Genomic DNA, 14,878 nt, shown 5'->3' on the forward strand with positions numbered 1-14,878 from the left:
CCCCCTAAAAGGTGTCACTTAAGCAGGAAGTGAGGGGAATATCCTGTAGCTGGGGACACACGTAGTGATCACACCTGTCAGGGGGTGAGTTCCGCTGTAGCTCCACCCACGTGCAAGCTACAACCAGTGCAGAGTGGAGAGATGAGAATAATGGGAGGAGCCAGTGTTGTTCAGCTCTCGCTCTCTCTCACGGTACGCCCCTCTCCATAGTGTCGTCACTTCTGGTCGCTGGAACGCAGGGTGGGGGTCGCCGTGTGATGACGTGTAATCAGAGCGACTGTCGGTGATGGCGGAGCTCCGGGAGTTGCAGTGCCGGGTGGAGGAGGTGGAGAGGCGGCTATACGGGGAGAGCCGAGTGCCGGCCAGGAAGGTGATGTGACCCCTCAACTGTCATTTCTCATCGTGTCACCATGACAACCCCGCCCCAACCCCCCCTCCATTCGATGATGTCTTCTCCTCTCTCCTGTCATCACCCCCAAATGGTCCATTCTGTTCTATAAATGCCCCCCCAAATGTTTCTCTTGGTATTTATCTCCTCTCCACCCTCCTGTTATCACATCCCCCCCGGGGGTCCCCTCTCTTCTGTGATTTCCCCTCCCCCCAAGGGGGTCCCCTCTGTTCTGTGATTCCCCTCCCCCCCGGGGGTCCCCTCTGTTCTGTGATTCCCCTCCCCCCCGGGGGTCCCCTCTGTTCTGTGATTTCCCCTCCCCCCAAGGGGGTCCCCTCTGTTCTGTGATTTCCCCTCCCCCCAAGGGGGTCCCCTCTGGTCTGTGATTCCCCCCCCCCCAAGGGGGTCCCCTCTGGTCTGTGATTCCCCCCCCCCCAAGGGGGTCCCCTCTGGTCTGTGATCCCCCCCCCCCCAAGGGGGTCCCCTCTGGTCTGTGATTTCCCCCCCCCCCCAAGGGGGTCCCCTCTGGTCTGTGATTCCCCCCCCCCAAGGGGGTCCCCTCTGGTCTGTGATTCCCCCCCCCCCCAAGGGGGTCCCCTCTGGTCTGTGATTTGTGATTTCCCCCCCCCCCAAGGGGGTCCCCTCTGTTCTGTGATTTCCCCTCCCCCCCCCAAGGGGGTCCCCTCTGTTCTGTGATTTCCCCCCCCCCAAGGGGGTCCCCTCTGGTCTGTGATTTCCCCTCCCCCTCCACCCATGATGTGATGTCTCCTCCTCAGAGCTCCTCTCTCCTCATCCTGCAGATTGCGGACGGGTTGTTGAAGGTTCAGGTGTCTCTGGGGAACCTCGCTGGGAAGAGGGAGCGTGTGAAGACCCTCTACAAGAAGAGTGAGTGACCCTTCCAATGACAGCTCCGCCCCGCCCACCTCTGGGTGGTCTCGCTACTCATGCTGCATTCTCCTGTGCCCCTTTCTGCCTTGCGTCTGCCGCTCACACATCCTGCCAGAAATCCAGAGAGCCGATAACAGCACAGAGAGTTACATTGTTACCTGATATATATGTGCACTATAGAACCCAATCCCCATCTGAACAATGTTTATAAACAATGCTACTTTGCATCTCTCTATCTCCTGTCTGAACAATGTTTATAAACAATGTTACTTTGTATTTGTTTTGTGACAGCGTCTTCAATACAGTCACACAACAGGTTAAAACAAACTCATTGATTGGTTTATGACATATATATATATATATATACCACCTGTGTGACTGGCATTCTTGGCTCTTGTGTCCTGAGCTCTCCGGCAGTTGTTGGACCCCCCGGTGGTAGATCTCTGTGTGTTCGGTATTACGGGTTGCTCTCATTAGTGATTTATATTTCTCTCCTTTTTGTGTGTTTTCAGTTGATGATCTGATTAAATATCTGGATCCTCAGTACATCGATCGAGTGGCTGTTCCCGACGTCATGAAACTGGAATACATTCTGGCAGGTGAGACTCCTCCCACTCCGGGTGGATCGGACTGCCCTGGTGATTGGGTCACCATACACATTGCAATCTCTGTACAATCCACTTTTAGATTTGTCAGAATTATCATATATATATATATATATATATATATATATATATATATATATATATATATATATATATATATATATATATATATATATATATATATATATATATATATATATATATATATATATATATACACAAAGACCCACCCGATCTGTCCAATCAGTATGTAGCCATTTTCATGCACAGCTGTTGGTATCTTTCACACCGAAAGCGCCGCTCGTTTAAGCGCCGCTTTACCGCTGTTTAAGCTCCGCTTTTTGACCGCTAATGGGGTGCTTTTAACCCCAAAAGAAGGGGTTAATAGTGACCGTATTGCTTTGGAAACTCTACCCATTTGTTTCAATGGGTAGGGCGGTTTGGGAGCGCCAAATACAGCGCTCCCAAAGGTGCTGCTTGAAGGACTTTTCCTAACGTTCCGCAAGCGCCCCGCCCCCAGTGTGAAAAATCACACTGTAATTAATGGGAGGCGGTTTTCAGGCGTTCTAGCGCTAGAAATAGCGCCTGAAAACTGCATCCCATTAATTCGTGCAATTTCCCCCCCCCCCTCCACAATGGGGGGCGGGCCCTTGTCTTAAGGGGATTGTACAATCGGAAGAGGCGGCTAACTTCCTGCAAGACTTCCCTCAGTGGACACCCGAATGGAGCTCCGCCCCTAGGAATATAGAGGGGAGTGCCTCAACAAAAGAGATGAAAGAATCCAGGTACTTTTATTGGTTCATAAACTGGTCGCACAGTGGAGCCTTGGATTACAAGCATAATCCGTTCCAGGATAATGCTTGTAATCCAAAGCACTCGCATATCAAAGCGAGTTTACCAATAGAAGTCAATGGAAACAAAGAGAATTCGTTCCTCATTGACTTCTATTGCATGCAATAACGCATGTGGCCAGGGTTGGGTGGGGGGCACCGGAGAGCCTTGGAAATACTCAGGGACAGCTCGGCTGAACTCAGGAACGGAGTATTTCCGAGTATATCCGAGCGGCTCCAAACTGTTCTGAGTGTCCTGGCGCCCCCTGCACCTCTGGCCAAATGCGGTACTGCACCGCCCATTAGCTTGTTTTGCAAACCGAGTCAGAATAAAAATAAAAAGTTGCTCGTCTTTCAAAACTATCGTTAACCACATTACTCAGAAACCAAGGTGCCACTGTATTAAGACGCCAATGCGTTTCGGGGGTCAATACACTCTCCCTTCATCAAGGCTTAATTCCAATTTGTAACCATTATATCAAAACCTCCATAAGGAGAGAGCATGATAGCCATCTCTTTTTTTTTTTTTTTTTTTTTGCTTAAAATAAAAAGATCGCAAATCTTTCACATTATACAAAAAAGTGGGCCAACTTTACTGGTTCCTCCCCCTTTTTTTTAATTCAGTCGTTTAAAAAAAAAAAAAAAATACATTTTAAACACCACTGCGCTAAAGCAGTGTTATATAAGATATTGAAACAACCACCATTTTATTCTCCAAGGTGTCTACTAAAAATATATGTAATGTTTGGGGGTTCTAAGTAAATAAAAAAAAAAAAAAAAAAATTAACTTGAAACCGACAAATGTCAGAAAAAAAGGTTTAAGTGGTTAAACTTTTTTCCACTTACACACCAAAGTCTATTCCACTGATAAATTGTTACAATGTTTATACTTGAGTTCAACTGATGAAGAATGTTGTGATTCTTGGTGGACTGCCAGGTTTTTCTCTTCCTTTCTTTTGAGGGCTGCGGCTTCAGAAGAGCAGAGAGAATTCTCTGCATAGGAAGAATCTGGAAACACTTTAGTCAAGATCGCGATAAAGATTCTTGACCATTAATTGTGCAGCTCTACAATGTGTGATGTTAGGACTTGGCATGTCTTTATTCTTCTTCTGATGGTTCCCCCGGTCTGTCAGCCAATCACTGGCCAGGATCCTGCACACCAAGGCCAACCAATCGCTGGCCTTGGTTTGCAGGATCCCGCTGGGGACACCCTTCTTCTTCCAGCGTCTTTCCTGTTCTATGTATGGGCAATGTGGCAGGTTTGGGTGCGGGGCATAGGGTGTCGCCAAGGTCCTTTAGCCATGTGCATGCCCGGGTGCCCTGTTGGAGGCACCCAGGCCTGCACACGGGTGCAGCATGTCTGGCGGTCCTTGGTGTGCGTACAGCAACGCATCAGCTGTGTGACTGCTGGGCAAAGGGGGCAAGATGACTGTGCTGAGGGGGAATTTATTATTTAACCACTTGACGTCTGGAAGATTTACCCCCCCCCCCCCCCCCTTCATGACCAGACCATTTTTTAGCGATACGGCACTGCTTAACTTTAACTGACAACCGCGTGGTTGTGCGACGCTGTACCCAAATATCATTTCTAAAAAAAAAAAATTCCCCCACAAATAGAACTTTCTTTTGGTGATATTTGATCACCTCCTGCAGTTTAATTTTTTTTTGCGCTATATAAAAAAAAGACAGAAAATTCTGAAAAAAAAAAAAAAAAATATATATATATATACATTTTTTTTTTTTTTTTTTTACTTTCTGCTATAAAACATATCCAGTAAAAAAAAAAAAATCCCAATAAGCGTTTATTTATCTTGCGCAAAAGTTGTAGCGTCTACAAACTATGATATATACTGGATTTTTTATATACTAGTAGTGGCGGCAATCAGTGACTTTTATAGGAGCACTGCTATATTGCAGTAGACAGTGACGCTAACTGCCACTTTGTGGGAACCAGTAACACCAATACAGTGATCAGTGCTGAAAATATGCACTGTCACTGTACTAATGACACGGGCTGGGAAGGGATCATCAAAGGGTTAATTGTGTGCCTAGCCAGTGTCTGTGTAGTAAGTGAGGTGCTTTTACTTAAAGGAAGTAATGGCTCAGTGTGTCTGCCCAATGATCAGCAGGTGCCGGAGGACATCCAGTGCCGGGAACCCGCAGATCGGATCACACGCCCTCTCCATTCAGGAAGAAGTGCAGAATCGTGTGTAAATATAATTCTGCACTGGAGGGCCGCCCTGTAGCAGTAAATCTGCTATGGGTCTGTCCGGAATTTGGTTAACCTGCACACTGAAATGAGAGTTTCTTCTGATTGGTGAACTGCTGCATGTTCAGGAGCTCTTGTGTGGCCAGTAGTAGACGATGGACAGGGTGATGTAAGGAAGCCGTGCAGCTCAGGGTGTGACTCTCTGTGTGTTTTTTATTCCCCCCCCCCCCCCCCTGCAGAGGAGTCGTATATTCTGTCCCAGGCCGCCCTGCTGGAGCAGCTCCATTCCCTGCAGCCGTTCCTGGACAGTGAGCACATCAAAGGTAAGCTGCGGACATGCCCCGACCACCCCACTATGACCTCACCATTCAGACCAGACTTCAATCCTCATCCATCCCCTCTCCTTCTGATCGGGAATAGTGCCCCATCTTTGGTGTCAGGAATAGTGCCCCATTATTGGCGCTGTGACATTTTATAGCATCCGGCCAGCCTCTCCCAACCCGTTCTCAGTACAGAGAAAAGAGAAATTCCCCCTAGTGATGACTGCACAGTGATGAAAAAGGGGCATCCCTTATCTTATTGGACGGAAAGTGGGAGGGAGGGGTTACAATGGAATGTGTGTTTATATGCATACATTACATGATACATTTTTGTATTTCTTCTCCCCAGCGGTTCCATCTCAGGTCTCCAAGTTACAGAGTCTGTCCCAGATCCACATCCAGCAACAGGTCAGTCATGTCTGTGATTGGGTAATGTAGTACAGGGGTGTTGCTGATTGGCTGTGAGGGTGTGAACACTCTCACTCACACTCACTCTCACACCATATCCTGCAATCTCATACATGCCTACATACATAAAGTATCTCCTGCAATTACATACATACCTACATGAAGTATCTCCTGCAATCTCATACATGCATGCATACATACTGTATGTATGAGATTGCAGGAGATACTTCATGTAGGTATGTAATTGCAGGAGATACTTTATGTATGTAGGCATGTATGAGATTGCAGGAGATGCATACATACATACATACATACATACATACATACATACATACATACATACAGTATGCATGCATGAGATTGCAGAAGATACTTCATGTAGGTATGCGATTGCAGGAGATACTTCATGCATGCATGTATATATGTATGTATGTCCTGCAATTGCATACCTACATGAAGTATCTCCTGCAATCTCATGCATGCATGCATACTGTATGTATCTCCTGCAATCTCATTCATTCATACATACATACATACAACATACATAAAGTATCTCCTGCAATCGCATACATACATACTGTATGTATCTCCTGCAATCGCATACCTACATGAAGTATCTCCTGCAATCTCATTCATTCATACATACATACATACATACTTCATGTATGTATCTCCTGCAATCTCATTCATTCATACATACATACATACATACTTCATGTATGTATCTCCTGCAATCTCATACATGCATGAAGTATCTCCTGCAATCTTACATGCATACATACTTCATGTATGTATGTATGTATCTCCTGCAATCTCATACATGCATACATACATGAAGTATCTCCTGCAATCTCATACATATCGTTCGTTCATTTTCTGTAAATGGGAATCTTTGACCCGGACAGGATCTCTTTACATCCAACTCCAGCTTAAAAACCCAGGAAGAATAAATAAATACTTCTGTCCATTTATTATTGCCACCCATGACCCCATAGGAGAGATTTTGAGTTATTAAACCCCAGAAACTGAAAATTATAATCTTATAGCCACTTATACAGAGCATCCAGAAAGTATTTACAGCGCTTCGCTTTTTCCACTTTTTTGTTATGTCATGCCTTATTCCAAAATACATTAAATTCATTATTTTCCTCAAAATTCTACAAACAATCCCCCATAATGACAACGTGAAAGAAGCTTGTTTAGAAAGATTTCAAATTTACTAAAAAAAAATAAAAACAAATCCCATGTACATAAGTATCTCCAGCCTTTGCTCAATACTTTGAAGAACCTTTGGCACCAGTTGCAGCCTCACGAGTCATTTTGAGTATGATGCTACAAGCTTGGCACACCTATTTTTGGGCAGTTTCTCCCATTCTTCTTTGCAGGACCTCTCAAGCTCCATCAGTTTGGATGGGGAGGGTCGGTGCACAGACATTTCCAGATCTCTCCAGAGATGTTCAATTGGGTTCAAGTCTGGGCTCTGGCTGGGCCACTCAAGGACATTCAGAGTTGTCCCATAGACACTCCTTTTGTTATCTTGGCTGTGGGCTTAGGGTGGTTGTCCTGTTGGAAGATGAACCTTCTCCCCAGTCTGAGGTCCAGAGCACTTGGGAGCAGATTTTCATCAAGGATGTCTCTGTACATTGCTGCATTCATCTTTTCCTCAATCCTGACTAGTCTCCCAGCTCCTGCCACTGACATGACCTGTGGGACCTTATCTAGACAGGTGTGCGCCTTTCCAAATCATGTCCAACTGGAGTCCACCTGTGGTAAATTCAATCAAGTTGTAGAAACATCTCAAGGATGATCAGTGGAAACAGGATACACCTGAGCTCAATTCTGAGTGTCATGGCAAAGGCTGTGAATACTTATGTATTGTTTGTTTTTAATACTTTTGCAAAGATTTCAAACAAATTTCTTTCACGCTGTCATTATGGGGGATTATTTGTAGAACTTTGAGGAAAATAATGAATTTAATCCATTTTGGAATAAGGCTGTAACATAACAAAATGTGGAAAAAGTGAAGCGCTGTGAATACTTTCCGGATGCCCTGTATAAGCCCAGTCTTCCTATTATTTATGAAGATCTGTAACAAGGTGAATAATTGCTGAAACACACTCGCAATTTTTGGATGGGGCTCCATAGAGATCGTACAACTTGAGAGTAGCTACCCGCAAATTGGAACTGGGTGCTGCTGACTTTAGCTGTGCAATCTGCTGATCACTTGCTTGCATTTTATTAGAGTATAATCAACTTCAGATTGCACAGCTAAAGTTTTTGCAACATTTTAGCATACCTATATACAAGAATGCCAGGCATGTGGAGTGCTCTCCACCAGGGAGAGGAGGCCATTGTGTTACCATATGTGCTTTTTCACAATGAGTGGATATCTGCTCCAGCTGAGGCACTAGGACGCATGTCCAGTACAATACACACAAGCAAAGGTTCATGGGACGTGTAGTTCTGTTTAAAACTGAAACAAAAGGGTTCTGGCTGGTCTTGAAGGAGGCAGTATGTCCCGGGCTGGACAGTGCTCATTGTCGGTGACTATAGGTTAGGCACTTTCATGCAGCTCTGTAATCATTTGCAACCCTCACAGATGTTGCACTGCAGGTCACCGACTTTCATTTGCTTCATTCTGACCGTACCTATTTCTTCCTTATAGGACCAGTGTGAGGAGATCTCTACTGAGACCAAGAAGCTGCTGGAGGATTATAACAAGCTGGTATCCTTTTGTATGGAGACTGCAGAGGCGCGGGTCTGTGTATGGCGGGGACCGGCGCGGGTCTGTGTATGGCGGGGACCGGCGCGGGTCTGTGTATGGCGGGGACCGGCGCGGGTCTGTGTATGGCGGGGACCGGCGCGGGTCTGTGTATGGCGGGGACCGGCGCGGGTCTGTGTATGGCGGGGACCGGCGTGGCATACACAGACCCGTGCCGAGAGCAGCCATGTTACAGGAGAGTGTTAGAGTCTGCTGCTGTATTGCTAGAGATGGGAAAATAACTTTATTTTTGTTACAGAAGAGTACAGCCGCGGTGCTATGGTATGGCGGCGGTTATCTGCTTTTTTCAAAATACATGTCATGTTTACAAGCAATAGACTATTAGCACGCCAGTCACCAAGAGCACCTTTTAGGCCGGCTTCACAGGGCGGCCCACAGCAGAGGTCCTGTGTCGCTCCTGTTCACCGTTTTTTAAGTCTGGTTTCTGCCTGAATTTTTTGTCTGAATTCGGACCTGAAACAGACCAGAAAGCGCACCGGAGATGTGTGAACCGGTTCCATAGAGATCCGGCCACAATCTCCTGACATGCGAACTGGATGCGGTGAAACCCCACATCCAATTCCCAATAGTGTGAACCCAGCCTCGGTCTTTGTTTTTACAATTTTGCACTCTACACCTGTACAAGTTAAAAACATATTGTTATAAGATAGTTAATGGGTTTAAAGCCGAGTTCCACCCATTTAAAAGTCAGCAGCTACAAAAAAGTATAGCTGCTGACTTTTAATAATGGGACACTCGCCTGTCCCACGGTCCAGTGATGCGTGCGAGCGAAGCCCCGCTCCTCTCCACAGCGCCGGCATTCTAAAGCCTCGTACACACGATCGGATTTTCCGACGGTAATTGTGTGATGACAAGGCTGTTGGCAGAAAATCCGACCGTTTGTACGTTCCATCGGACAATTGTCGGATTTTCTGCGGACAAGTGTTGGATGGCAGGTTTTAAATATTTTCCGCGGACAAATGTCTATCGGATTTTTCAAGCGTGTGTACACAAGTCCATCAGACAAAAGTCCAAAGTGCAAACATGCATGCTCGGAGGCAAGGACGAGCCGGAAGCGGTCGGTCTTGTAAACTGGCGTTCGTAATGGAGAATTAACATTCGTGACGCGGCAAATTATGAAATCTGGAAATGCAGTGCACAATTCTCTTCTATAATGGGATAATAATGAAGCTGCATTGCTGGTGATACTGATGGAGTTATTGCAAACTCATTTTCAAAGGCTTTTATTTTCTAGTGATGTCAAGAATAATATTATGCTTTTTTTTTTTTTTTTTGCAAGTTATCACAGCCCCATTATCCCGTAGTTAAGATCAAAGATACAAATATGTTGGTGTCCCTTGTCAATTTTACATTGTATTTTTTTTAAATGTAACTGTCTACTCCCAAACTGTCATTTTGAAGTAAAACACATAGCCAAGTATCATTCTCCACAATTTTTTTATTTTTATTTATTTTTTATTTGCTTTAAAAAAAGAAAAAAAAAAATGAAAATTAGACATGTTATCTGCCAATAGAACTTCACCAAAAAGTGCATTCTATGCATCCAAAAATATAGAAAATATAACAAATCAAATCATTATTATTCAACCAAAATATAAAATAAAAGCCTTATGCATGTGTGCTACTTCTTAATATAGGGGGTCAGCAATGCCAAGAGTTGGTGAAAGCAGGGGTCCGTCATCCGGGGATAATTCCGAAAATCATTCGGATTATTCTCCTGGAGATCCCGCAGCAAAGGCATATGACATCATTGGTCAATAATTAAGCAACCAATTTTTTGTCCAGGAAATCCTCCTCCTCCTGTTCCTGGACTGGACTTGGGTCAAAGCAATAACTCCAAGGCCAATACTAAAATAACATGTTATCTCCTCCGATTCCGCAACGTGTCTGGTTGACGAACGGCCGTTCAGAAATGAACTGAAAAGGGCAAAATGAAAAAAGGGCGAATTGACACTTGCCAAACTTCTACTAACATGAAATTAGCAGAAGGAGCCCAAAGGGTGACGCTAAAGAGCTGAAAAAACACGTAGTACGTCACTAGGTTCGTATTTGTTGGCCCACAATTCTGTGCCGTGGGTATGCAAAACAAGTTCCTGGCCAACGCCCTTCAGACAAAAGTCCACGGTTTTGTTGGCCAACAATCCGATCGTGTGTACGAGGCTTAACTATGAGCACTAGCCGCACTGTGAGTGGCTGCCAATCTTCTGGACCTGTGACGTGTCCCAGAAGATTGCAGGGAGGGAGGGAAGAGATGAACTTCCTTCCGGCACCACGGAACCCCGGGAGGAAGTGGGAGCTTGGTGCCCTCGAACTGGGTACCTGCTTCTCTTCCCCCCCCCCCCCCCCCCTTAAAAAAAAAACACGCCTAATGTGGCATGTCAGGGGGTCACCATCACTTAAAGCGGAAGTTGAACTTTTGTGGTGGAACTCCACTTTAATTTGCTATTGGCAGTAGAACTTTGAGTGCAAATCGCCCCCGGAGCATGCACTAGAGGCCTCGGAGGAGCCCCAAATCCTGTACCTTCAGACCAGCCCTAATGCATTCACCTTAGACTCCAGATCAGCCCCAGGGTATGTCTCTTCAGGATTTAGGTCAACTTCAATGCAAATCCGGCCCTAAACTCTGTACCTTTTTGGGAAGGCAGGGTGCCGCTGCAGGCATGAGGGGTGAGCTTCTTCAGCAACCCCCTTCCGAAGTCCTTAGCTGTCAGTATGCTCTCAGTGATGTTGGTGGGTCTGGCTTTGAGACCGCCCAGTGTGCTGTCCGTTACAACCAATGGATGTGGGTGCCTGCATAAACGGTATTGTGTGCAAACCGGGCGCCCATGGGGTGTGTCCGGTTGGAGACCCCTGAAGAGTAACTTTCAAGTAATGGGAAACAACTAGATCTGCAACCAAGTTACAGGAAATGACGGCTTCTGTGGTACAGCACAGTGCTTGCAGTTTGTGGTGACTTATAATGCCACTTCACACATGGCACCCCTGAATGGCACCCCAATGCAAATATACAATGAAACAAATCTGTGTTGTAGCATTCCACAGCAAACAGATGGTAATGCTGCGTGCTTTGTGACTCGCTTCATTGACCAAATATAGTGCAGGTATTTTTGGGTGGTTTTTCAAGAGCAGTCTTAAAGCTCCATTCATACTTGTATGGCTTGTCATGCCTTTGGACACCAACGTCGCATGACAAATCGCACCCAATGGTTTCCAATGAATACTGTTCATATCTATGCACCTTCAGAGTAGTTCATGCACTACTTTGGTCCGACTTTCATGCGGCTTGAGGGCCATAGACTTCAATGTTAACCATCAAAAGTGTAATGAAAGTCACACCTGGATGTTTTGCATGCAACAGTTTTGTGTGACTTTGGAGGCACACCCTGGTTGTTGGGGATGTTGGCAGTTGCCAGCTGCTTATCAACCAATGAATATCAGATGACTCCTCCACGGATAAGGGTCCGGTATGTATTTTGGTGGTGGACCGTCGCACTTTTTTTTTTTTTTTTTTTTTATTGGCTTGGGATTCTCCTTAAAATCCATACCAGACCCAAAGTGCCTGGTATGGTTTGGGGAGGGGACCCCCACACAGTTTTTTTTAATTTTTTTTTTTTTTTTTTTTTCTTTTTACACCAAAGCTTTTGTTTACATTCAGCTGTCAGCAGGAAATCCCGCTGACAGCTGATGTCATCGTTTGTTAAGGACGTGGTGGCCACTTCTTAACAACCTGCTATTCACTGGTTGTGAAGATGGCCGCCCGCTCGCTCATTAACCACTTGCCTACTGGGCAACCCTTCCTGCCCAAGCTCATGTTCAGCTTTTAGTGCTGTCGCACTTTGACAATTGCGCGGTCATGCAGCGCTGTACTCAAATGCAAATTTTTTTTTTAACACAAATAGAACTTTTTCTTGGTATTTAACCGCTTGCCGACCCCTGCACGCCTGATATATGTCGGCACAATGGCAGCGGTGGCCAAATGGGCGTACCTGTATGTACCCTTTTAAGAGGCGGGGATAGCGTCTGCCATAATGTCGCAGCCCCGATAAAAAGCGCAGCTCGCCACTACTAATAAAAACTTTTTTTTTTTTTACCAAAAATATGTAGAAGAATACATAGTCTAAACTCAGGAAAACAATTGTTTTTTTTAATATATTTTTGGGAGATCTTTTATAGCAAAATGTAAAAACAATTGCATTTTTTTTTTTTTTGTATATAGCGCAAAAAATAAAAACCACGGAGGTGATCAAATACCACCAAAAGAAAGCTCTATTTGTGGGGGGAAAAAAAGGACGCCTTTTTTTTTTATATATATATATATATATATATATATATATATATTATTTTTATTTTTTTTTTTTTTTTTTTTTTTTTTTCTTAATAAACTAGAAATGACTAAAAATGTTGGGGGGGGGAGGGGGAAACTTTTTTTCATAGTTTGGTATACAATTTTGTAAACCGAATTTTTCTCCTTCGCTGATGAACACTGATGGGCATCACTGGTAGGCGGCACTGTTGGGACTGCACTGATAATCAGTGTAGATGTCCCTCTTACACAAGGCAGTCATTGGCTCTCCTCGTGCTGTCAGTGTGAGGCAAGACAAGCCGATAACCAGCTTCTGCTTACATCGTGTTTTAGCTGTGATGGGACACGGATGATCGCATGGGAAAGAGCTGCTGATTGGCTCTTTACTTCAATCTGTGATCAGCAGTATCCGGAGTACGCCACAGCGGGCGTCAGCAGGGGAGGCCGTCATATGACCCCCTTCCAAAACTATCCGGCCTCGCTGTAGCTGTCATTTGGCTATAGCGCTGTTGGCAAATGGTAAACCACAAGTCGCACCCAGCCAAAGTCGCACTGGAAATAACACAATTTAGAAGTTGCACAAGTCTGAATGGAGCCTAACCCAACGTCTGTCAAAAAAACAAAACAAACTTGCATATTGGGGACCTCCTGGTTATAAAAAAAGAGAGAAAAATGCTGCAAAATTCCAGGAGATGCTTTGACTGCTCCCAAGAGATTGTTGGAGACTGCTGTCAGAGTACAGAAGACAGTGTTGATAGGTGAGGAAGGCGGAGGACCAGCATGGCAGCCGGGGGAGTAGACTCTTCTGAAGGAGGTCAGTGATAGTGCACATATTTCTCTGATTTGATCCCACCGCCACCGGAAACTTCTATCCACCTATCCAGCCGTCCTTCACCTACAACACTGATCTCTGGATGATGGCGGTCAAAGCTTGTATATTATAATGTGTGAATGATGTGCTCCTTAACCAGCTGCTTCAGACTCTTCTGCTCTCCAAACAGTTTGTCATGTGGGATGAGACTCTGTCCAAGATGGAGGCGGCTAAACAAGTGAAACCCGCACCTGAGTGACTCCGCCCACTTTGTAACCACGCGCCCCCCCACCCCCCACATTATTTATACTAACTGTCCCCGTTTTACCGTATTTACAAATCGCTGCTTCTAGCATGATGGCACTACTGGCTTTTATTGGTAATATGATTTGGTCACAATGATGTCCCCCAGCTGTCATATGTAGGGAGCTTATCTGGACTGACCCATGGCTGGGGAATGGTCCATTAAGAGGGGTGCGCTACTGCGAGGGTGGCGATACGCCTGCTGACCCAGGATGACGTACGGGGCATCAAGCACATGTTAAAAATGTATTTATTGATTCAATTCTTTTTCCATTTTTTTTTTTTTTATTTGTTTATATTTTTCTTTTTTGGTTAATGGTAAATATCGTGTATTACGTCCACCAAAATTCCAATAAAATACAACTTTGTCACCTGAAATTCCTTGTGAGTTTACTGGATATTCATCTATAGAAATGTCACTGTATTGTATGGAGTGTCAGAGAGCCATGACTGTACTGTGTATACACCCCCCCCATACATCACCTGAAATGAGGGGTTTCATAGAGAGCCATGACTGTACTGTGTGTATCCCCCCCCCCCCCCCCCATACATCACCTGAGATGAGGGTATCATATAGAGCCTTCACTGTACTTACACCCCCCTCCACCCCCCCATACTTCACCTGAGATGAGGGATGTCATATAGAGCCATGACTGTACTGTATATACATCACCTGAGATGAGTGTCATATAGAGCCAGGACTGTATACACCCCCCCCCCCTATATATATCCTGAGATGAGGGGTGTCCGGGCCAGGACTGTACTGGATATACCCCACCCCCATATAGATCACCTGAGATGAGGAATGCCATAGAGCAACAAAAGTGAGTGCACCCCTAAGTGAAAATGTCCACATTGGGCCCAATTAGCCATTTTCCCACCCCGATGTCATGTGACTCGTTCGTGTTACAAGGTCACAGGTGTGAATGGGGAGCAGGTGTGTTCAATTTAGTGTTATCGCTCTCACTCTCTCATACTGGTCACTGGAAGTTTAACATGGCACCTGATGGCAAAGAACTCTGAGGGTCTGA

General features: G+C 45.2%; 1 protein-coding gene across 1 annotated transcript; it reads left to right on the forward strand.

Moving 5' to 3' along the window:
- The first annotated feature begins 204 nt into the window (after window positions 1–204).
- On the forward strand, window positions 205–14,067 carry DCTN3 (dynactin subunit 3). The gene is made up of 7 exons (XM_077490556.1): window positions 205–370; window positions 1,189–1,273; window positions 1,789–1,875; window positions 5,160–5,243; window positions 5,590–5,648; window positions 8,314–8,373; window positions 13,714–14,067. The coding sequence occupies exons 1-7, from the start codon at window positions 287–289 to the stop codon at window positions 13,801–13,803; spliced, it is 549 nt and encodes a 182-aa protein (XP_077346682.1). The 5' UTR covers window positions 205–286; the 3' UTR covers window positions 13,804–14,067.
- Window positions 14,068–14,878: the final 811 nt, after the last annotated feature.

Source organism: Lithobates pipiens, unplaced genomic scaffold (assembly GCF_037356315.1).
Source record: "Lithobates pipiens isolate NorthernLeopardFrog02 unplaced genomic scaffold, aLitPip1_a1.2 Scaffold_19, whole genome shotgun sequence".
Classification (NCBI taxonomy): domain Eukaryota; kingdom Metazoa; phylum Chordata; class Amphibia; order Anura; family Ranidae; genus Lithobates; species Lithobates pipiens.